A 22,900-nucleotide genomic window follows, 5' to 3' on the forward strand; every position below is an offset into this window, starting at 1 on the left:
TCAAGTGTATACATGTATATTGCAAATGGAACAGGAAAGGAAGTTTACTATTTGTTAGCACATACTGTGGCATAATCTGAAAATTTGGTAAAGCACTTCTGTTTACTTTGAATGTGAAGTCTTATTTTAGAAGAAAGCCCATGTGATTCACATACCAGGAGTGTCATGCACAGAGAGCTGACTTTGTCTCCTAGCCATTTGGAGAAGTGTCCTGTCTTAAGTTTGTTTCTTTTCAGCTGTTTGTATTCCTGAAATCATAAATTTAATTATTTCTACCTACATGCTATGCATCTGATTGGATAAGTGTTGTGTGTTAGGGGGATCACAAAATGAACTTGGATTGATGCTGTTGCAGGAAAAAGCTTTTTTGATGTGTTCAAAGTGCTAATGCAACATTAGCAAGGTCTCAGATTCATTGAGCTTGGGGATTTGCTTGGGAAAAATGTGAACAAAAGCATCATGTGAAGAGCAGTGATAAGGATCAAGAGTTTTGAGAGCATGACTTGGGAAGACTGAATCACATAATAAATAGCAGTTGCTTAGCAAGAAGAGACTTAAGGAGGCATTATGACATTGCCTTGGTCTGAAAACCTACCATTTTGGCTAAAAAAACCTGCAGACTACAAGTATCTTGTAGGCTGTTGTTAGGGCCTCTGCTTCTGGTTCCTAAGACATTGGAAGAAAACTGAAAATAATATTCCTGTAATTATTGTAAGCATATCTAACTGCAGGAGGGAGAGAAGGGTTAATGAGACAGTTGCTGACTGAAATGGAGTCCCTGCTGTTTGGAGTGTCAGGTCACTGAGTCTTATGGAATATAAAGATTTCTTACTTTAATCTCTTTCATTTCTTTATGAATAGATTATAATCTAATTGTTATTGAGCAGAACTAATCTAATAAAGATGTAATATCTGTGCTTCCTGTTTTATCAATTAGTGCGTTGTTTCCATGTACTGCTAAATAAAAATGTATTTGAAAATATTTCAGACTACTTTTATTACTATGTCAAATTCTTGTCTAGGACAGTTTTTCACAGGATCTTAAACATGCAGTGCATATGGGGTAATGAATCAAAGTTGCTGCCTTTTTTTTAAACATCTGTAAATGTGATGCAAAAATGTGTGTTGGGGGATGCTGGATGAATAATCTTTTTATTAGCTTCTTGGTCATAATAAGCTCATTTATTATTTTAAACTATTTGCAATAATCATGGACCTGTCAGCTTCTTTGCTTTTTCTCAGAGGATACTTGTTTGGCTTATCAATTTATTTGTCTGGAAAAAGTGATTTTTGTTATTTTTATTATATTGAAATGAATAGAATAGCAGCTGAGAAATATTGCAAGTTGAGATTTAATCTTATTGTGCAGACAAGAAGGGTAAAGTGCATATGTTTTGCTCTGTGCAGAGCTTTGAGAGCCTTCTAAGCAGTTCTTAGCTTGTATCCTTATCTTTACCAACTCTTAGTTCCAGAAGTCCAAAGAATGTGCTAAAAGCATCAATAAACAGCAAATTGGAGGTCTGCAATTAATCTCAGATGGCATACTAAGAAATGAGAAATGCCACTCTTATCATAATAATTTGAGCTAGCCATGCCACAAGAATATTTTTTGTCAACCAAAATTCAATTGCGCAGGACCATATAGAGGCACTTTATAGAAGCCCAGCTATAAGTGTTGGAATTTGACTTTTAGTTGTTTTCAGTTGAGTGCTACTGACTAGTTCATATTTTAATGTCAAAGCTGCCTTATTGGAAACTGCATCTTCTAAAACATAATGTTCATAAACCTCCTTTTCCTATCCTGTATAAGTATGTTGTGGCAGTAAGCTGACCTCTCTGTGTTGGATGAGAATATGTAATTTTTCTTATGCTACAGTCATTTAACTGCAAGATTGAGCACCTGCATTCAGACTACATATTGGTCTGGTGTCATTTTGAACACTGTGTTCTGCATCTTTCTAGTTCTAGTCTTTTAAATCCTAGCTGAAATATTTTCTTGTCATTTGTGGATCTGGCATGCACTTTCTCACTTCAGTGTTTCAAGCTGTTGTGGAGGCCCATCTAGTCCTGTGAAAAGGTAGTTGAGAATTAAAGCGTGAATCCTGATGTTACAAAAAGTCTTGTCTTCTTTCTGCCTTAAACAGCACAGCTAAGAGCTCTGATAACATAGCACCTCATCTCCCGTGTTAAACGAGTTACTTGACTCTTCAGGTTGTGTTTTGTATGATCGTTAGTGTGAGGTTTTTCTTGGTGTGGCCTAAGAGCATCAGCCTTTGTTAGTTTCACTGGCTTTCTGCAGACAGATGAAGTAATGGTTGTGGTAACTTAACAAAATGAGCTCCTGTGCAACAGTTACCTGGAAAATAAGTAAAATGAAAGCATCAGACTGACTTTTGTTGGGTGTGAGCAGTTTCAGACCACTGCATTCTATACTGGCGGTTGTTTCTGCTTGCATGTGCTTCCTAGAATACCAGGGGCACTGGAATGGCTGAAAGATACATTCTCTTTGCCCTCAAAAGTGAATAGCCTGCTCATTTAGTAAGAGATAGAGGCTTTGTAGTGTGTTATCAGGGAGGTTGAATTCGTGTTTCTACTACTCTGACCTATTTTCACAGCTGAAATACATCCTAGTTTTGTTTGAGAGGTGAGGTCAAAATTGATGTGTTTGATATGAACAGACAGCTCAAGCACTTGGGCTGTGGGCAGAGGTGTGGATTTTGATAGCTTGGCCAGCTGGGTAGTCAGCACACATGGAGCTCAGAGTTGCCTGCCTCCATCTCTTGTTAACTCGGGAGACTTACATCGTGTCAGGTTATGAAACACTTGAATCCTGTACCCATATAGTGAGGGGGAGGTAATGCTTTCACAGACCGAAGGAATGGAAGTGGGTACTGATAGGAAGGGCAGCATTTACTGCCTTAGGTATGGGAGGGGAGGACATCAAAAAACCCAAACTGCAGACTATAATAAACTCCTGGAAAACTTGTGGTAGGAGTTTTCTTGGCTTTCCTATAAAAGTACCTTCAACAGAGATTTGCCTTCCTGATCCTTGCCCTCTGTTTGATCTTACTTTTCTGAAGTTACCAGAGTTCTTTCAAATCTCTGAAGATTGCAAAGGGTCTAGAAAGAAAACCATAGGAGAGATGGCTGAGGTCACTTGGCCTGTCCAGCTTGCAGAAGAGGAGACCTCGTAATGATCTAAGGTTTCCTCGAGAAGGGAAGTGGGAGGGACTGGCACTGGGCTCTTCTCTCTGACCAGTGACAGGACCTAAGGAAACACCATGAGGCCATGTCAAGGGAGATTTAGGCTGGGTATTAAGAAAAAGTTCCTCAAGCAGAGGCTGGGCACTGGGACAGTCACGCCAGGGAAGTGGTTGCAGCACCAAGATTGCCAGAGTTTGGCCAGTGCTCTCAGGCACATGATGTGATTTTTGGTGTTGTCCTGGACATGGCCAGGAGTTGATGCAGTGATCCTTGTGAGTCCCTTCCAACTCAGGATATTTTATGATGATTGTGTGATTCTAAGTGTAAAGCAGAGGTTCTTTTGCTGTGAAGAACAAATAATTTCCCACTTTTATTTCTGGCATAAGGAGCAGCAGAAGTGGGTATCTGTTCAAGATATCATTCTGCTGCTCAGTTACTGGTGAAGGAGAACATAATTTGTCTTGACCTCTTGAGTGGCACCTGTCTGCAAGCTCTTCAGACGTTTGAGCCAGTAAGAAGAAAAAAGGAAGTTAAATTTGGGTTGAGAAAAATGCTTCACAAACTACATTGGGCTGTACACAACTGAAGAGTGTGTCCATATATTTGTAGTATGGGGCTTCTTTACTTGCATCTAATGGGGAGGAGGAGGGGAAGAAGACACTCTTGTTATGAAATAAGGGTTCTCAATTTATAGATTATTAAGGCATGTATGGGATCTCGGATGAGATTGGTCCATTTTCGGTTGCATCTTTTGACTTTTGCTTAGGATTATTTGACCCAGACTGCTCTTGAAAGAAAATGATTAGGCTATTGGCAAAGCTTTGATAAGAGCTGAAAAATTTGGAGCAGCTACAGTCAAGCAACTGTTAGATTTTCTGTAGCTTGCTGAGCTGGCACCTGTTGTGCTGCAAGGTCAGGTAAAAACTTTGGTAACAAAATATTTGACCTAGATGAGAACATGGCTGCTGCTAAGCCTATGCACAAGCTTCTAGTGTGTTTTATTGTTTCTGAGTTGGCTAGTTGTAAAAACTAGTTGCAAAAACTTACCATAATTATTACCATCTCTACATCAATTTTAGGTATGGGTGCATTCTTCCTCAGGCTTTTTTCAGTATATAAAAAGGATGAATTAGACCAAAGTTTATATTTTTTTTTAGTCTATATAAAGAGTACTACAGGAGATTATTTATGTTGGATCTGCTAAAAATTGCTGTGTTGTTTCTTCTTTTTTGGCGGAACTTGCTATGTAATTTACATTGTGACTTCCCTGCCCTCTATAGTTTATACTTTTGGCTATCTGTACAGAAATTTGGGAGTTAGTGTATGAAGGTTGTGCTAGTATTTGTTTAGTCTCTTTTCCAGTATTGGAGTCATGATACTGATTAAATCTGATAGTGCACTAAAGATGCTGTTAGTTTATGGCATGTTTCCTTAGTACTTCAGGTGAGGCTTAAAAGGATTACACTACATTTTCTATTCTCCATGTAGCCATGCTAAAATATTTTTAAAAAATACATTTTGTAACATTTATTGCATTTTAGTGTCTTGCTTCTGTTCAATTTGGCTTAAAATATTTTGGCAAATTATGGTAACAAATTTGAATGTATCAAAATGAGCGTATAACTAATCCCATTGTCGCATGAAAACTTAAGGTCTCATTCACATGAGTATTTTGGGCTCCTTAATAGCAGATATTTAACTGCTGAAGGTGGAGGCCGTGTGGTGAAGGAGATTCATCTAAAAATAAAAATCCGTGTGTGTATAGATGCAGATATTAAACCACTTTTCTAGAGATGTACGTGCTTTTTGTTGAACTGTATAACTACACTGGTGCATCGTGATTATCATAAATATCAAGCCAGTTAGTATAAAATAATAGAGTATGCTTTAGTTGAAAATGGTTGTTTGCTTGGCCTGTGAAATGAGTCATCAAAATACAGTGTCCCAATAAAATGAACATTCTTATTTGTATTATATATATAGAATCTTTAGTGTTTATTTACTAGCTCCTTGTATTTGCTACAGTCAAGATAGTTAGGAATTTAATACTATTGCTCTTTATTTTATAAAAAAGCTTTAAATACTCTGTACTTATCAAACAGTGACAAAAAATCTCCAGTGATTAGAACATACAGGAACTCTAGATCATCTCCTCTCGTATGAAGGCAGAGTGGGTATGATACAAAATCAATTAAACACAGCAATTCCAAAAATGTTGTTTGCCTGGGGTCAATGTCCTACTTAGTCTTCATTAATCACTTCCTGGATAGCAGCAGGTACGTTTGCAGTTAGTTGGTTTCCAGTTATCAGTTGTTTGTATTGGTCAAATTCTTAAGGCATTGCAGAGGAATGAAGTCCCTATTTTAGCAGCTGGTGTCTGTTGGAATCAGCAGGAGTAAGCTGTGTAACTGGTGGATTAGATGTCTGCCCACGAGGCTGTAGTCAGCAGCCTGTGACAGTATTGAGAGAGAAAAATGAATTTAACACACGCATTGCCTCAATTTTTTTCAGATGCTGGCCAGAAGAAGACCCCAGACAAGAAAGATGGGCGACGAATGTCTTTTCAAAAACCTAGAGGGACTCTTGAATATTCTGTAAGTTACTGCTTTATTGTTAGAATGTTACTGCAAAGCAGGTGCAGGCTAAAAAGTTGCTTTACAAAATATAAGCAGAACTGTAACATGTATTGCCTTTAATGTTAGGATTGTGTGTATCTGATAGTTTAATCTGACAGAAATTAAATCAGGGAATTAGCTAGTAGTGCTAAGGCTGTTTTTTCCCTTTAAGTGTTTTTTTTTTTGTTTTTTTTTTCCTTAGAAATCCCAAGCTAATCAAACTGTTGACTGGTTCACTTTTAGGTAACTAGTTAGCAACAAATAACAGTAGTTATATAATTATGTGCATGTTCTTTTCTTTGAGCATTATTAATAAACTGTTGCCGTCAGGGGAAGTAACGGAATAAAGTTGGGAAAGGAAGCTGTATCTTGATAATGACTTTCTGGTATTCTTCTAATAATTGCTGTAGATCTGTGCCTTTTACTGTATAACTCTGTTTCTGCTTCAGTATCTGAAAATGGAGCCTTTCTCTCCCTGTTCTGTTCTTGAAATGACCCTCAAACTGTGCTGCAGTCAGCTTTCACATTTGTGGTTACTAAGGGAAACAGAAGTGAGAAGTATCTATCTTGTGTTATGTACTGGAAATATAATTAAGCCTATAAATAATGCTTATAGAGTTGTTGTTAAAATAGGGAAAGTCTGCCATAGTTATCTTTGAATGCTTTTGAAGCTGGACATGAGAAATAAAAATGAGAACTTCTTTATGAAAAGTCTTCACTTGACCTCTTGGTGTTCTCTTAGTCCAGGAATAAGAGGTAAGGGGAAGACTTAACTCTGTTACACTAAGCCAAACTGTGATAATTGCTTTAGTACTGAGAAGGCTGTGATAGTCTTTTGGAGAGAGACAGAGTATGTGTGTAGTAGAGCAGGAAGCATTTCATTAGCGTGGCTTTTATTGGAATTTGAATATAATTCTAGTCTGCTCTAAAGACTTCTTTGAAATTGAAATTCAAAACAAATTCTTGCTTCTTAGTTTCTAGCAGTTGAAGAATGCTAATGTGACTCTTGTTGATATTATGTTAACCTCATTTGGTCTGAAAAAAAATATTCAAGTGTAGCTCTGTATTACTGGCATCCATACTCAGTAAAACCTGTAATTTTGCTCTTGCCACCATGTGAGTGCTTTTACTTTGGTATGTAGCATTCCAGGCAATGTAAAAGCAACGAGCTTTTTCTTGTTTTTAATTTGTTGTGTGTTCGTGTCAAGTTGCCATGTACTTCTGCAGGTTTTTGTGTTCCAGTAGGTGGAGTTTTAGATCCAAAAATAGCTTTCTTAATATGTACTGAAATATGCATCACTTCCTTGTGAGTCAAAAAGATGATTCACAGGAATCAAAGACTTCGTCATTAAACTTTGTCCACCTTCTAAAGGAGCCGGTTGCATGCATGGAACATGGTGCATTTCAGCTTCACAAATACTGTATTCTGTCAGGTCTTGCTGTACTTTTGCTCGTTAAACACTTGAGTAGAATCATGTTTGGTTAATATTGTGTGCATATATTTTAATAAAATGCATGGTTATAACCTTTGGGAACTGAGTTATGCTTTCTGTAAGAGAGGTCTGGTAGCTGTTGTGGTAATCTGCTACTTTTGTTATTTCTTACTTTATTAAATGTGAAGAGGTGCATTTGTGTCTGATTTCTGACAGTCCTACTTCCTGTCATAATGGTGACACGTGTACACACACGTACACATACATTTATATACCTGCATGTGTTGCTTCTTTGAGAAGTAGTAGAGAATGATGGCAGAAACCAGACTCCCTGTCACCTTCTAACATTGTTGAAGTCAGTGATGTTTTTTGCCTTTTTTAATATAATAATTTAATATGTTAGTTTTTCCAGTTGCTAGGTGGTTTTAGGAGGGAAGGTTCTATTAGTGAAGTTTGGTGAGTTGACATCTCACTTATGCAAACTTTGGGTTTTTAGTATGAAGTAGACTTTACACCAGAATTTTTTTAGGAAAAAAAATTACTGTGGGACAAATGAACAATAAAATTCATTTTCTCCTTAAAGCTAAGGACAATGCAGTTAATATTTTAGATTTTAATGTAAAATTCCCAAGGCATGAAAACTTGAACCTGCTATTCTGTATGTAGCAGCAGCAGGCGTCAACAGATACGGTACTAATTAATAGAAGTAAGTCCTGAACTGCTTCTAAATGGTACCGAAAAAACTGGTTCACTTTTGCTGATACTGCTTAGACGGTGAACAGATATCTTTTAAAAGTTTTTCCTTTCCTCAGTGTCAGTCAGCATATTAGATGCTGATATTGTCTGTTACTTCAGAATTCACAGTTGCTGCTCAAGCCATGTTTTCCCCTTCAGCCTTTTGCATTCTGTGTTGTAGGAACACATCTGGTGCATTCTTAGAGGTGTCAGAAGAGCCAACTACAGGTGAATAATAGAGCATGAGCAGAGTATTGCCTACTGATCACCAGTGACTGTAGCATGCTAGCAGTCTTGTGACTTCAGTGAAAGCCTTCTAACTGCTCTTCCTTTTGAGGAAAAGAAATAAATAATTGTGGTTATTTACAAATAAGTTTGATTTTTGTTTAAAAAAGCATTTATAAGTGAGCAGTTAAAATTGATGATCTGGTTTATTAGTGTTGGAGGCTCTAATGTAAGACTTGCCTTTATCTCTCTGAGAATTGAGGGCTGTGCTCTCCTGAAGTCGTGAATAAGTACTTAATACACAGATTATATTGTCCAGGTTATGGAAAGAGCCCACTATCTATTCCTGAGGGTCACAGAAGCCTTTAGTAGATCATAGCCTCAAGACCGAGTTTTCAGCCTGTATGTAGAGAGTGCTAAGGGTTCTCTCCTGGTGCCACTAGTTCTATTGCTATTGTGAGCCTTTTCATGCTATTTGGAAAGCTATACAATTTGGATTTTTTTGTGAGTTTATTTTTAATTTCTTGATTCTTCCATTTCAAACCTAAGGAATGTGTTCTTTTTTTGGTGGCCCTTTTTTTTTTTTTTTTTTGAGCATGCCATTGTCATACTCTTAAGCCATTTTGGGGAATACTGGAAATGTAGATCATAATGATGTTACTTCATCTGTTGTCTTTTGCTAATTATTTTTGAAGTTGGCTTTATGATATTTACAAGGTTTGTTTTACTGATGTTGCATATTATATAAATTAGGCTTGTTAACAATTAGTTAATGCAATCATAATTGGTATTTCTAAAGCCTCAGGTACAGTGCCAAAGTTGTGTTACTTGCTCTTTTGTTCTCACCCTTTTTTTAGTCTTCCTATCTATTTCATTTGTTAGTTTATTTCAATGTCCTTAAAATATTATTTGATTGTTTTCTGGCCCTTGGACATCTAGTGCTGAAATTAAAAAATAATTATTTCTGCACTCTGATTCATGTGTATTTGATGTTTAATTTTTAATGGGGGAATGCATGAATTCTGACTGTTTGGATGCAATTACAGTAAAGTTCATTAAAATACCAGTAGAGAATTCGGTTTAAAATAAAGTTTTTAAATGTAAAGTTTTTTTGCCAGCTGTTGATCTGAGAGAAGTGAAGGTAGTTTGAACCAGAGATCATGGTGCCTGAAGTTCTCTGTCTGCTATTATGCATAAGCACACCTGGAAAACATGGGTGTATTCTCAATGAAGATTTAATATTCAAATACTTAGATAATATTTTTAACATTCAGAATAGCATTTAAGTAGCTACCTCAATGTATAGAAAGTTTATTTTCTGAGAGAGAAGGAATAATTTCTTCCCTCTCTTACAGTAGTGAAATGATAGGAGAAAAGCTGGGGGATCCAGTGTGGTGGCACTAATCAAATCTTGTTAGATCTGTGCTTTTCTACCAAGTTATTCTTTGAGATTTTGGCTGTTCAGGTTTTGCTTTTTAGAATAGTAGAGGGCCTGAGAACTGGGAAATACGCCTTTGAATCTAGGAAGACACTTCAGGAAGTCTCTGTTATGTGAGCAGTGTCTTTGTTTTGAGAAGGTGTCTCTGCTGGTCACTGAAGAGCCCTGTACTGTGGAAATTTGCCTGTGCAAACTTGACAGCCAAACAAAAAGGAAGCTTATACTTGTCATTGTGTTTATCATGAGTGAGATGTTGCCAAGCTATCTCACAAGATGTTTTTATTTCAGAAGGCTGTAAAGAGTGAATGCACTCTAAAAAGGCTTAAGCTTTGTGGTTTGAATGCTTTTAATTTGTTTTATGTCCTAAGTTAGTCTAAAATCTCAATTGCTTCAATCATTAAGTGATGCATAAGAAATATTTACCCAGCAGCTGACTGTTGTCCCTCAACATGTATGTGAGAGCAAACTTAGGCAAAACTTTTGACTTTTACTTTACAGTTTGTTTTTGCAAACTTTCTGTATTGTGTAGAGCCTCTGATGGAAACCTTACTGTTCTATGATTTGGTGACTAGTTTTGTTATGATCTGTTAAGTCATAGTACATATCTGGTTTTGTTACAGTCCTGTTTTGATTTCTGCTTTAGTACCAGTTAAACGTGGCATATGAAAATATTCTCATTTTTTTTTGCATATGTGTGATCATACAGTACTGAATAACTGAGAGCTACTACAATGGTCTTCCATACTGGAAATACTAGTGTAGAGAGATGTTTGCTGCTTTGTTTAGCTTATTGGCTTCCTGTATAAATAATTTTCATAAGAGACTTCTAATCCTATCTTCAAAAAGCTAATTGCTTTTTCTTTGGCAGTGCTTATATCTTTTCGTTAGTGAATCTAGGTTGACAAGTGCACCTTTACAAGATTATAGGGAAAAGAATTCTCTAACTCTGCTTACATTTAGCTGCAAATGTATCTTAGCTTATATAGCTTCATCTTGTCTTAACTGCTAAAATCTGTGTTTTCCTGGTACAGTGTTTATGAAGCCTTGTGCCATTATGCAGTAAATCTTTTGACTGTTTGTTTCCTCGTATTGCCATTATTCCTAAGACTATGAATTCTTTATTCTGAAATAGTCTTTCTGTATAAAACTTTTTTTCCTTTTGCTTTCTTCTGGTAGCTCATTTTGAATATACTTTGGGAGATGGAGGTCTCCCAAGAATCTGAGCTTGAAAAAAATACTTTCCTTAGCTGAGAATCAGTTTCTCAAAATGCTTATGCTCCATCTGCTGTCATAGTAGTTGGCCTGCTTTGCTTCAGGATTTTTGCATTTTCTCAGCAATGGATTTTACTTGAAAGTCAGAATCTAACAGAAGCTTATTTCAATAGTGAGAGGCTGTATTTATATTTGTAGAGAGAACTCTTCAGCTTTTCTGTTGGTAAGGAGTGGAGAAAAACAGTTGAAGAGGGGAAATGAATTATTCTGTGAATCCAGTCAATGATGTATTGCCCAGTGGTAACCAATAGTGAATTTGTAGACCAGAAGTTCTGGTACAGTAGCTGAGCCTAAAGCTCAAACTGTGTGACTGACACTTCTGGCCACCTGGAAACATAGTGGGAAGGCATTTACTTTTACATGGGGTTGCAATAGACTAAAATTTAGGGGGTAGGTATGTTTTTTTGTGATGGCTTTGTTGTTTTTTTGGAGGGTGGGCAGTTATAAGAAATTAAGATATTAAAGTTTATCACAATCTTGGTAAATCTATGCATGTTAAAATATGTAGGCCAGTATTTGAACTAAATGCTTACAGGTTTGTTTTGTTTGTTTGTTTGCTTTTTGATACAGGTGGAATCAAGAGATACTTTAAACAGTATTGCCTTGAAATTTGATACAACACCCAATGAACTGGTTCAATTAAATAAGCTTTTCTCCAGAGCAGTTGTTCCTGGACAGGTACCATTACACTATATATGTTAATTATACAACAAAGTCCTCTTTTCCTGTATTTCCTATTCCTACTGGAGTGCTAAAGTACTTCTCTTACTGATTTTTCTTATTGGCTTTGTAAAAGAGTTTTTACTTTTTCTGTAGTCTATTCCTTATGCCTATTAAATAACTGCTGAAAAGGAAGCATGTAAGGAAGCTACCTGGGTCCCTTATTTAAGAACAGAGGGCTTTTAAAACTAGATGTACTTAATGGTACAATAATAACACTTTGCAAATATTGCTGGCTGTTTACCAACTCTAGCTCAGCAGACACATTCAAGATACAGCATTCTGTGCTTTATTGCATTACAAACAACATTCCATGACTGCATATTACAGCCTGCAATTCTATTTTAAGAAATTTAATAATGATTCTGTTCTGCTCTGGAAACTTGATGTTTTTACCAGCAGTATATGAACTACCATTCACTTGATACAGGTCACTATTGCCTTTTTTTTTCCCCCTTTCTGTCTCTGTCTTCAGTTTTCACTACTCCTTGAAAGCCAGGCCTGGAAACAAGTGATAGGTCAACTGTGATATCAGCCATTGGCCATTTGGTATTGCTCTTTGCTTGATAAAGTTCTGTGTTCATTTTTGATTGCTGCAGAACTTTTTCTGGGTAGATTGAATGCCTACCATGGCTGAAATAATGTATTAAAGGCATGAACACCTTCAGCTGAAATTTTAAAAATATATTTTGTGAGTCTGTTTCCTCATTGCTCAAATAGTCATAGCAAGGGAAATAATTGGACATCTTCCTTAGACACTGTCATTTCCGGCATGCTGTATACTTTTAATGCTATCTATCTGAATTTCTTCCTTGGTTATTATGATTGGAAATCAAAATTATATCAATATAGCTTTTAAGAACTTGAAATGTTAAAATTTCAAGTACTTTGTATAGTGTTTTTTTCCCTCAACTCATAATTCTTTTAAAAACAATGGAAGCAGGAATGCATAGCTTATTTTGAGAAAGTGTAGTAAATATATCTTAGTGGTGGGAAATCTAAAGTAAATCTGAAAACATAACTAATTTCTAACTACATTATATCTTCTTTGTAGATTTTGTATGTTCCTGACCCAGACTACATTTCTAGTGTGGACAGCTCCCCCTCTCTAAGTCCTGTAAGTCCCCTATCACCTACATCTTCCGAAGCAGAGCTTGACAAGGCTACAGTAAATGTAGGTATACCTAATTTTCCCTTACAAGATAAATGTTACAGATGCTATGCTTTCTTCTTAAACTATCCTTTTGTTTTGGGGAGAAAGTATAAGACAACACTTAGAGTTGAAAGTAAAATAATTCCTTTTTAAAAGTAAATATTTATAAATAAAGGATTTTAATCTTTGTAAATTACAGTTTTCAATGTGAAAACTTGATTTGAAGGCAAATTACTTGTAGCAAAATACTGTCATTGCACTCTGAAACGTTAATTAGTTACTGTTGCATTTCTTAATTTGTTACATTTCAGAGCTCACTAAACATTTGTCTGTAATCTTTTTGATAGTTTTTATAGAAAAATATGTATTGGTAGGAATGCTCAGGTTCCCCCCACTTGCTCTTGAGTGTGGGAGAGGATCCTCTAGTTTAATTTCACAAAATGACATTTAAAAAAAGGGGGGTTTTGATGAAGGAGTAATACAGAATTAATTGCAGGTGCCTTTTACTCAGTAGTTCTACATTTGTGGACTTTCAAAATACTAAAAATGTTTAGCCATCGACATTGCACTGTTATTCAGCTCAAATGTAGATTTTTGGCTAGGAGCTGGCTTTGTAGAAGCATGTCTTTCCAGGAACACTGGTTTGCTCTCAGCAGCATTCCATAGGAAGCAGTCCAGCCAGGAAGATTCAGTATTTGAGCCTGAGCTTCTCTGCAGTTTTTGCAATTGTGATCTTATTTGGATGCTTCTTCATGTATCACCACTGTTCTTTTCCCAGTTATTATCTTTTCCTCTCAAAATAAGAAATTTTCTTGGTAGCCTATTTTGACAGTACTCAGTCAAGCTGTCAAACATCTATTCCAGAATTTTATGTGCTCAAAGTTTAGGAAGGTTTGAGACTTAAATAATTTACTTATTTGTTTATATGGTTTGGTCCAGATGGGTTTAAATACAAAGGTTTTGCTTTGTTGCTGAACAGGTTGCCAAACTGCATTACAAAGTTATTAGAAATCACAGTGTGGACTCTGCATTTGATTTTGTTTTCAGTCTCTCCAGCAGCACAAAAGGCACTCAACTTCTCTGTGAGCAGCTAGGGCTGGAGGGTTTTGTTCTTCATCTTAGCACCTGTCTTTCATGGTTTTTTTCTTTTTACTGATTGCTATCATTGTGAAGGAAAGAAAGAAATACTAGTATAGATTCTCTAATACTCTTGATGTCTGTCTTCTGTGACTGTCCTCCAGTTTTGACTACGCATTTGCAGTTGAAATTTGAACATGTTTCAAGGTGAAGATATGTTGCTCTGCATATATAAAGGCATCTTCTCTCTGCTCTGGTCGATAGAAGTAGTGATTTTTTTGTTATGATTTATTAAGAAGGCTAAAAAATATGTGAATGCCTGTTCAGTCAGAAATAACCGGTTATGTTCTTTGCTTGTTCTTCTGTTTTATTGAACATTGGAGCACTTACCACAGCTATGTGGCTGGATACAAACCAGCATGTGGCTGTTATAAAACCTGCATAATTTTGTTAAAGTTGGGGGGGGGGGTTAGGTAGGTTTTTGCTTGGTTGTTTTTTTTTGTTTTGTTTGCTTTTTTAAAAAAAATTTGCTACACTTAAGGTAAAATTTCAGTGTGTATTTCAGTAATTTTGTTGCTGTCAGTGTGTATTTAAGAACTAGCTTAGATTTTGAAGCTTTTCTGTTGCTGCTGGGTTTGTAAAAGATTTCTTCATTCAGCAGTCTTAGGATCTTCTCAAATATGTGCCTATGTGCTTTGCTATTTATAAAGCTTAAATTCCACTTCAAAATAATATGTAGTGACAAGGGGCATCAACATTAAATTAGAAAGTCTACCATTGTGGTAGTGCATCCCCCCTGCCCCTCCCTTTCCTAAGCCATACTGGGATCTGAGATTGTGTCATGTGGCAGTATGGTGAGAAATAGCTGGCTTGTTCAGAGTGGGCTTGGATATCAGCTGAGCACTTTCAGAGGCACTTGCTGAGTTGTGTCACAAGTTTTCAGTAGTTTTCAGTAGGAAGGTGTGTGTAGAAGGAGAATTCATCTCCGGGAGGTTTGTTTCCTAATTGTACCTTGATTAGCTTTTTCAGCAGAATTCAGTTTAGTGTTTTGTGTATTGTTTTGGTTTTTTGGTTGATCTGTAATGAATGTTGAAAGATGCTGGCAAAGGCTAAAGTAGTGCCAGAGAGATGAACTGAAAACAGTTGTGCATAATGTTCCTAGATATGATTAATGGCATTTATCTGTAATCTGTACTAATGAATAAGACTGAACAGGAAAGCAGAAAACCAAAGGGAACATGGGAGTTCCTGTTTTCTAAAAATAGTAATATTTTATTAGTAACAGAAGAGAGCAATTATGTATAAAATGAAATCTTTAGATGTGGGTGAGGCTCCAAAATAGGGTTTCTGTGCCTATAAAATAGGTTTTGGTGAAGTCTGTCTACTGTTTAGCTTTAGTTTCAAAACAAATGTTTTTTGTTGTCATGTCCCCGGTAGGGACATGTTCACTACATAGTTGGATATAGGAGATAGTGAGTTAGGTAGCTCTTTCTATTATCTTCCTGGGGAAGTCATGAAGGAAATCCTCTGAAAGTTAAATCCAGGCATGTGAATGACAAAGATGGTTGGAAACAGCCAGAGAGAATTTACTAAGGCAGTATCATACCTGACAAAACTGATTGCTTTCTGTGGGAATGACAGGCTCAGCAGATGAGGGAAGAGCAATGCTTGTTTCTTATCCTGACTAGAGCCAGGCCCTTGACACTGTTCCTTGTTAAAATACTGGAAAAATGTGAACTGAATGGGTAGAGTAGAACATGGACCAGAAAAATCATTGTGTTCAAACTTACTCAGCATTTTAAAAAATCTTTTGTAGAATCATAGATTAGGTTGGCTTGGAAAGGACCTTAAAGATATCCTTCCAGCCCCTCTGCCATAGGCAGTGACACCTTCCACTAGACCAGGTTACTCAGACCCTCATCCAGCCTGGCCTTAAGCACTGTTTGCTGTGATGGTCAGTTTCAAATCCTTGGGAGTCACTATTGGGGCAGTTCTTTTATAATCTGCCCATCAGATTATGGTCAAATTACACAGCAGAAAATCTCCAGAAATTGATATTGAAAAAAGCAAGTTGCTAAGTTCTTCATTTCTTTGTATTTCCTTTCAGGATTCAGATGGAGTCCAACAGAAGGAGTCAGCTGTTTCACCAGCACATGCGTGTGTTCGTCCTTCAAGAGTGGTATCATCTACCTCCGAAGAGGAGGAAGCATTTACAGAGAAGTTTCTAAAAATTAATTGCAAGTACATCACTAATGGCAAGGTACTGAAACATTCAGGTTTTACTGTTACTGTATAGGAATTAATAATTAAACATGTTTAAAGAATAGACATAGAGTAGACTTTAGTCAGGGATGAATACATGAATCAACTCACGTGCATGTGTCTGTATAAATATAGTAATTTTTTTACTCACTGTTTCATTTGGATTCTCCAGGTCTCTTGTTCAGGACATGATGCAAGCAGTTGATACGTGACAGACATCCCTGATGCTGTACTGTTACATAAGTCTTGTATGTTGAGGGCATGAGGTCTGTTTGTTCTTTATGTTAGTATCTCTCATAAGTAATTTTCTTTACTTACAGTGGAGAAAAACATGCCTTAAACAGTACTAGGAAGTACACTAGGAAATAGGAAACTACTAGGAAATACATAGTTGTATAGCTTTGCTTCCTTTTTTAAATCTTTTTAAAGCAGAACAAGGTAAGCAGAATAAACCTGATTCTGCAAATAAGTTCTGTATTTGCCATTTGCATTTGCCATTTGGCTTGGTGTGGTATGTTAGAAACCTTGATTTTGTTTTTTTCTTTGAAACAGTTACAGTTCTTTCAAATAGCATCATTACACAAAGTGCCTCCAAGTTAGTGACACTTAATTAACCTCTGTTCAGCTCACAATGCACGAGTCTTGCACAGACTTCTAGGGACTGAGGTAAAGTGTTTTGACATTATCTCAGAACACTTTACCAAAAGTCAAAATATACTGCTCCCTTACCTCACAGAAAAAAATACTATTAGACACTTTATCTATGAAAAATGCCTTCACTCCATGAATGCAATAAAATTCAAAGTATTTGTAATACTTCCTCCTTTGCCTGAAGTTCAGGTATGTATATAAAACTACCACTGTTTCTGTATTGTTCAGCCATAGTTTAGCAAATAAGGTACATTAATGATAAACAGATTAGTAAGAATCTCCTAAAACCGCAATTTTTTGGCTTTTTGGCTGATGGGGAAAGGATTGCAAATCTACATATATCTAGACTTGGAGCCTTTTGACAATATGTGTATTGACAAAAGCTAATTGTTTGAAGTTGGTGAGGCAAATACTGGAACAACTTTGTTTTTAACTTCATTCTACTTTGCAGGTAATCGTCTTCACTTGTTGCATTCTGTCTGTAGGTGAATTTTTTAGGTTGATCCTAGGCACATGCTTACTTACCAGTTTTAGGTGCTGTTATGCAGAGAAATTGAGACCTGTGAGCCTTTGTTAGAAATTGGATATACTGGAAAAAATCTGGGGTTGAAATTTATAGCTTATTTGTGTGCTGTAATTTCTCCTCAAATTGCACTCCAAGGTAGTGGAGTGTAATACTACACAGGGAGTATTAACTGCACCTGTATTGGACTTGCAGCATTACAGCTTATTTTCTAAGAGCTTCAGGGAGAATTCTGTTTCTAAAAAGTTGTATAACCCATTGCGGTGTCTATCCATGCTTGGAGAGGTGGGTGGGAGAAAAATGAATTCTGATTTGCTCAGATCTGAGTGCCAGATCTTGTAAGTTTAGAATGTAATTTAGACTTTGTGCTACATATGGTAAGAATGTCCTCTTGAATGTTGTCTTGCCTCTCCTTGATGCATTTTCTCACGATGCAGGATGATAAACTTTCAAAAGGTTTCTGGAGAAAGCTTAAAAGATTCATCCTCTGCTTCTGAAAGTGATTTTTGAAGCTCATAGCTGAAGCCCTGAAGAATAGCTAACTCTGAAGTTTGTCATCACTGTGACTGCTGCTTTGTAAACTGAAATCTAGTGAAAGCCTATTTTTCAGCGTGTCTATGCAAAAAGGCTTTAATTAGGATAAGATTGTCTCATTTCCCATTTTTTGAGACTGCTTATTCTGTATATGGTTGGAGGTGGGTTTAGTCACACTTGTGACTTTCTGGACAAGCACAGAGGAATTCTCTGAGGAGCAGTGATTGGAACCTGGAATGCTTGGTCTGTTCATTGCACTAGCTCTGTGTTAACTGGTTATGGCTGCTGATAGACGCCTGTTGAGCCCAGTAAGGAGCAGGGTCGTGTGAATATGCCACATTCTGTACAGACAATAAATCAGTGTAACCAGTATGTGCAGGCACATCTTGCTTCACTCACTGCTTCCTGCATATGTGGGTGTGCCCTGTCTTACAGCTGAACTGTTGGCTTCTGCTATAGAAAAGTGTGCTGCTCTGGGTTTTTTTTCATTCTTTGCACTGTTCCTTGAGGCAAATAAAAGGTACTTTAAAAAGTATGCTACTTGATTGTAACTGGAACTAGTAAGGGGGGTTTGGAATCCTTTGTTATTTTTGCTAACTTACTTAACTGTTTTGAAATGTAGTATGTACTGGGAAATTCCTAATACTGAAGTTTGAAAAAACCCAAACCACTGATGTGGAAATGAAAGCACACATTTATTGTTCATTAAGTGAAAAGGACACTGACGAGGTTCAAAACCTTTACAAGAAGCAAAACATAAAATCAATGTTATTTTCATGTAAAAGTTTAATAAATCATAAATTACAATTTTTATTCAACCTTGTGTTGAAAACTGTTATGGAATTATTTAGAGAGCTTATCTTTGAAAATTTCTTTTTAGGAGTCCTTTCAAACTTTCTTAGAAAGGTTTTACTGAACTGCCTAATCTTAATGTGCGGGCTCACCAGTGTGATAGTTTAGCTCTAAACCTCCAATTATAAGGATTGTTCAGATTTCAGTCTCAGGTATTGCATAGGAGTTGGATGATCCATTTCCTGAGATGTAAGGAGTTTTAATGGTAAGAAGATAAAACTGATTCAGAACTGAATATCTCCATGTGCACTTTAATCTATTTTCAATATGTATGTTTTTATATATCTGGATTAATATTTTCTGGACAAGCTTTAAGACTCAAGGGATCTATTTTTTAATAACCTAGTATGTCCGCATGGTTTTTACCAAGAGTGGCTTAGCATCTCTTTGAGGATCTTAAATCTGAACTTCATCTGAACAGAGTTTTACTTCATGTCTTAAAAAATGCATTGTGTACAGGAAACTTGACTTCTACAAGTGTGCTGTTTTGGGGAGTTTTGTTCCAGAACCAGAACTTCCTGTAACAGTATCATATTGTAATACTTACTAGCTACATGCAGAGTCTAATTTGTATTTCATTTTCATACAGTATTTTTAGCATTTTTTCTTTCAACAAGTACTTAGTAATTATGGTCCAAGAGAAACAAATCACTGGTTATTTTGTGGAGTATGTCCTAAAAAGCTGTTTCCCAAGATTCTGTAGCAACATATAGATGTTAATTTTAATTTTTTTTCCCCCAAGGACTAGAAAACTAGGAGATGAGAGCAAACATCAGTATACTGGAGTCATAAAACAGTTGGTAGTGTGCATGCCATTGGTCCAGTGTTTTTGCTTGAACTTGTGCTCTGATTTGTAGACCATATTCTCTAACAGCATTGTTAATACAAATAATTCTCGTGGCTATTTTGAAAAACTGAATTGGTAAAAAATAAAGTCGAAGAGCTGTTTCTGAAATGTTAAGTGAGTATTTGATTTATTTTAAATGGATCTGGGCTGAAGACCCAATGTAATAGCCCACAAAGGAGAAGCTGGGTTCATCATCTTGTCTTAATATTGGTAGACAAGGGCAGAGAAAGGGCTTTGTTTTTCATAAATAAGCCCCCATGATATTCCTCACTCTGAAGAATATATTCACACTGAAAATATTTTCAGTAGCTCTACAGGCCAGAGAACGAGCCTGGGAGCTTTCTCCCCGCTCCAAAAGCAAGGAACTAAGGAGATTATATGGGGAGTAGACTAGGCTTTCAGTCATCTTTGGTACTTGTAAGATAGCAGGGGCAATTAGCTTGTTGGAAGTAACTTACCAGGAAGAGCATTACAGAATCATTTAGGTTGAAAAACAGCTCTAAAGTTAAGTCCAATCTTTCCCTGATCACCACGTTGTCAATTAGACCATGGCACTGTCACATTCAGTAATTTCTTGAACCTCCAGGGATGATGACTCTACCACCTCCCTGCCCAGCCATTCCAATGCCTAACAATCCTTTTTGTGAGGAAGTTCCTCCTGATGCCCAGCCTAAACTTCCTTTGGCACACCTTGAGGCCATTTCCTCTTGTCCTGTCCCTGGTTGCCTGGGAGAAGAGGCCAAGGCCCACCTGGCTAGAACCTTTTCTCATGTAGTTGTAGAGAGTAATAAGGTCCCCCTCGAGCTTCCTCTTCTCCAGACTGAACAAGCCCAGATCCCTCTGCTGCTGCTCACAGGACTTAATCTCTAAATCACTCAGCAGCTCAACTGGCTTTTATGGACTTGCTCCAGCACCTCGATGTGCTTCCTGAATTGAGGGACCCAGAGCTCAGCACAGTATTTCACATGTGGCCTCACCAGTGCTGAGTGCAGAGTGACAATCACTGCCTGGTCCTGCCAGCCACACTGTTGATACAGAGATGCTGTAGTTTTGTTTTTATTCTTGTGTCACCGTCATTACCCATTCCTGGGTATTTTACAAGACAATTGTGACATCTGCTGCCATAGTGCATAAATGTGTATGAGTAACCAGAAAAATTGTTTCAGAACCTTAAATGAGTGCATGGTCCTAAAATGCTCTGGAGTTCATCATTGTGTGCTGTGATACAATAGTTGTATATATATTTTAGGAATGGTGACATAAAAATCTGTCTGGTCCTTAATGGCAAGCCAACAAGGAAATGACGTTTCAGGTACATAAAGAAGCAATTTTTTTCTTGACTTACACAAAGCTGTGGTGTTAGCTCTCAAAGGCTGGAGTTGCTGCAGTTTCCATCTCTCAGGGAAGACTAGCATAATGCAATGAGCAGCTCTTAACCAGCTGGCTAAAGGCTTGTGTGCTCCCACTTGTATATTTTGTTCTGATGTTATCCTGTTTTCCTCCCAGAATCAATAGCACTTGGTTTCTGTCCACACTAGAAATAACATCTGTTGAGTAATAGGTTTTAAGGAAACCTTTACTCCTGCAAACAAGTTAGAAGGTAGTAAATACAGAAGGTATTTCTCCTGTAAGAGTCATAGAAATTTTAAGAGAAAGTGCCAGAAACATTGACTTGTCTGAAAAAGAGTAATTAAAATCTGCAGCCAAACAAAATGTTTCTTTATCTGGCTCTTACCTGAGCATTACTTGGCTACCTGGGTTAATATTTAGTGATCCTTGGGGGTAATAATAAAAAGTGACAGAAATACTAATGCTAATTAGTGTATTATTAGGAGCTTAATTTTTATTAATTTGGCCCAGCAGTTCTTCTCTAGAAAAATATCCTGAAGTGTTCATGTAACTGTGGACCATGTCTAGTAATTTGTGAGTCAGTAGTGTTGCATTATGTTTTTTAAATAGATGAGAATGAAATAGGTCATATCTTGTTAAGATGCTATAAGTCCATTGTTTTGAAGATACCTCTATAATCTTTCACTTCTTTATAGTAATTGCAAGTGAAGTGTTTGATCAAATACGGATAAAAGTCTGATACATCTGAGTCTTTAATTCTCAATTTCTATTGATGTAGTAAATTTTTGCGTGGAAATACACTTCCCAATTAATTTTCGTGTTGAATGCCTGTCTACCTATTGGTGTTGAGAGTTTCTTCTAAGGTCAAGATAAGCTTTTGTTATTTCTAGCTGTGTCTTTGAGGCTGCAGGGGGAGGCTTTAGGGTGTTCCATATATGCTAAGGCCATGTCAAGGTACCGGTTTGGGATTCTTTGCCATTAGATGTATCATTGTCAGTCTTGTCTAGGAAGCTTCTGTTTACAGTAGGAGGCCTTTTAAGCTTGTTTTTCTTATATACTGAGTAGCCTTTCACATGCACAGATGTTTTGTCCTTAATATAATGATATTTCCTTAAGACACTAAGGGGGGCTTTGGGAGGGGTAAGTTGGTGTTTTCTGAACTGCTAAAACTGAATTTGAAGCATGACAACTGAAATGAGTGGTTGATGGCTCTTCATACATGTTATTCTGATGATGTGACTCTCTAGTATTCAGATAAGCCATGTCAAATATACAAAGCTTTTTTTCTTTAATTTTTTGCCTGTGCTGTCAGGTGAAGCAGTCTTATCTGTGCTCTTGAAAGCAAGTTATACAGTTATGGAGCTTGTTGACGTGAGTGATATCTCAGTTTTCACAGCACCCTTTGACAGAAAAATATAATCTCTTTATTGCCTCAAAAGCTTTAGCACTTCCTGTGTACTTAATTTATTAAGGAAGGTCCATGAGATAATGCACAAATGAAGACAATATTATTCTAGAAATTAAGAGCTCTGTAATGAACTCAATTACTGTTTTGTTTTTTTTTTTTCCTACTGAGTAATAGATAACCGTGGGAGTTGGTGTTGAACACTTAAATCCTTCAGATAGAGCAGTCATACACAACCCTACCGTTTTCTCTTCAACTTGGCTGTTTTGAAGATCTGCAAGCAGTGTATGGACAGTGAAAGAATAGAGCAGGATATTTGGTTGGAAGGGATCTACAATGATTATTTAATCCAACTGCCATCAAGACTATGACAATTTCTGGGTCAGATCTAGAGAGTATTAATGAAATTCAGTTTTCATGACCGTTAATGAAAGAGCTCCGATGTAGAAAAGCTGTTGCTTTTTTAATTATGTACTGAATTTACAGAAGTTATATTTCTTCAAAGAGAAGCAGTTGTTCTTCTAGTAAACTCATTGACTTCTGAAGTCATGTTAAATTTGTTTTCTAGACCACATAGATATATTAAAAAAAGTTGACTTCTCTT

The 22,900-nt window shown here is 36.8% G+C and overlaps 1 protein-coding gene across 21 annotated transcripts in view; it reads left to right on the forward strand.

Annotated features, from left to right (window-relative positions):
* The window catches only part of OXR1 (oxidation resistance 1), a 258,863-nt gene that overhangs the window by 191,132 nt on the left and 44,831 nt on the right, over positions 1 to 22,900 (forward strand). For 15 of the 21 annotated variants that reach the window (XM_088178110.1, XM_088178148.1, XM_014879324.2 and 12 more), the window contains 4 exons: positions 5,716 to 5,798; positions 11,493 to 11,600; positions 12,697 to 12,816; positions 15,980 to 16,132. In XM_088178110.1, coding sequence (XP_088034236.1) covers positions 5,716 to 5,798; positions 11,493 to 11,600; positions 12,697 to 12,816; positions 15,980 to 16,132 — 464 coding nt within the window. Of the gene's footprint in view, positions 1 to 5,495; positions 5,600 to 5,715; positions 5,799 to 11,492; positions 11,601 to 12,696; positions 12,817 to 15,979; positions 16,133 to 22,900 lie in introns of those variants that run through there. The other 6 variants (XM_088178190.1, XM_088178188.1, XM_088178203.1 and 3 more) reach the window with 2 other exon arrangements.

This window comes from Sturnus vulgaris, chromosome 1, assembly GCF_052056855.1.
Source record: "Sturnus vulgaris isolate bStuVul1 chromosome 1, bStuVul1.hap1, whole genome shotgun sequence".
Lineage (NCBI taxonomy): Eukaryota > Metazoa > Chordata > Aves > Passeriformes > Sturnidae > Sturnus > Sturnus vulgaris.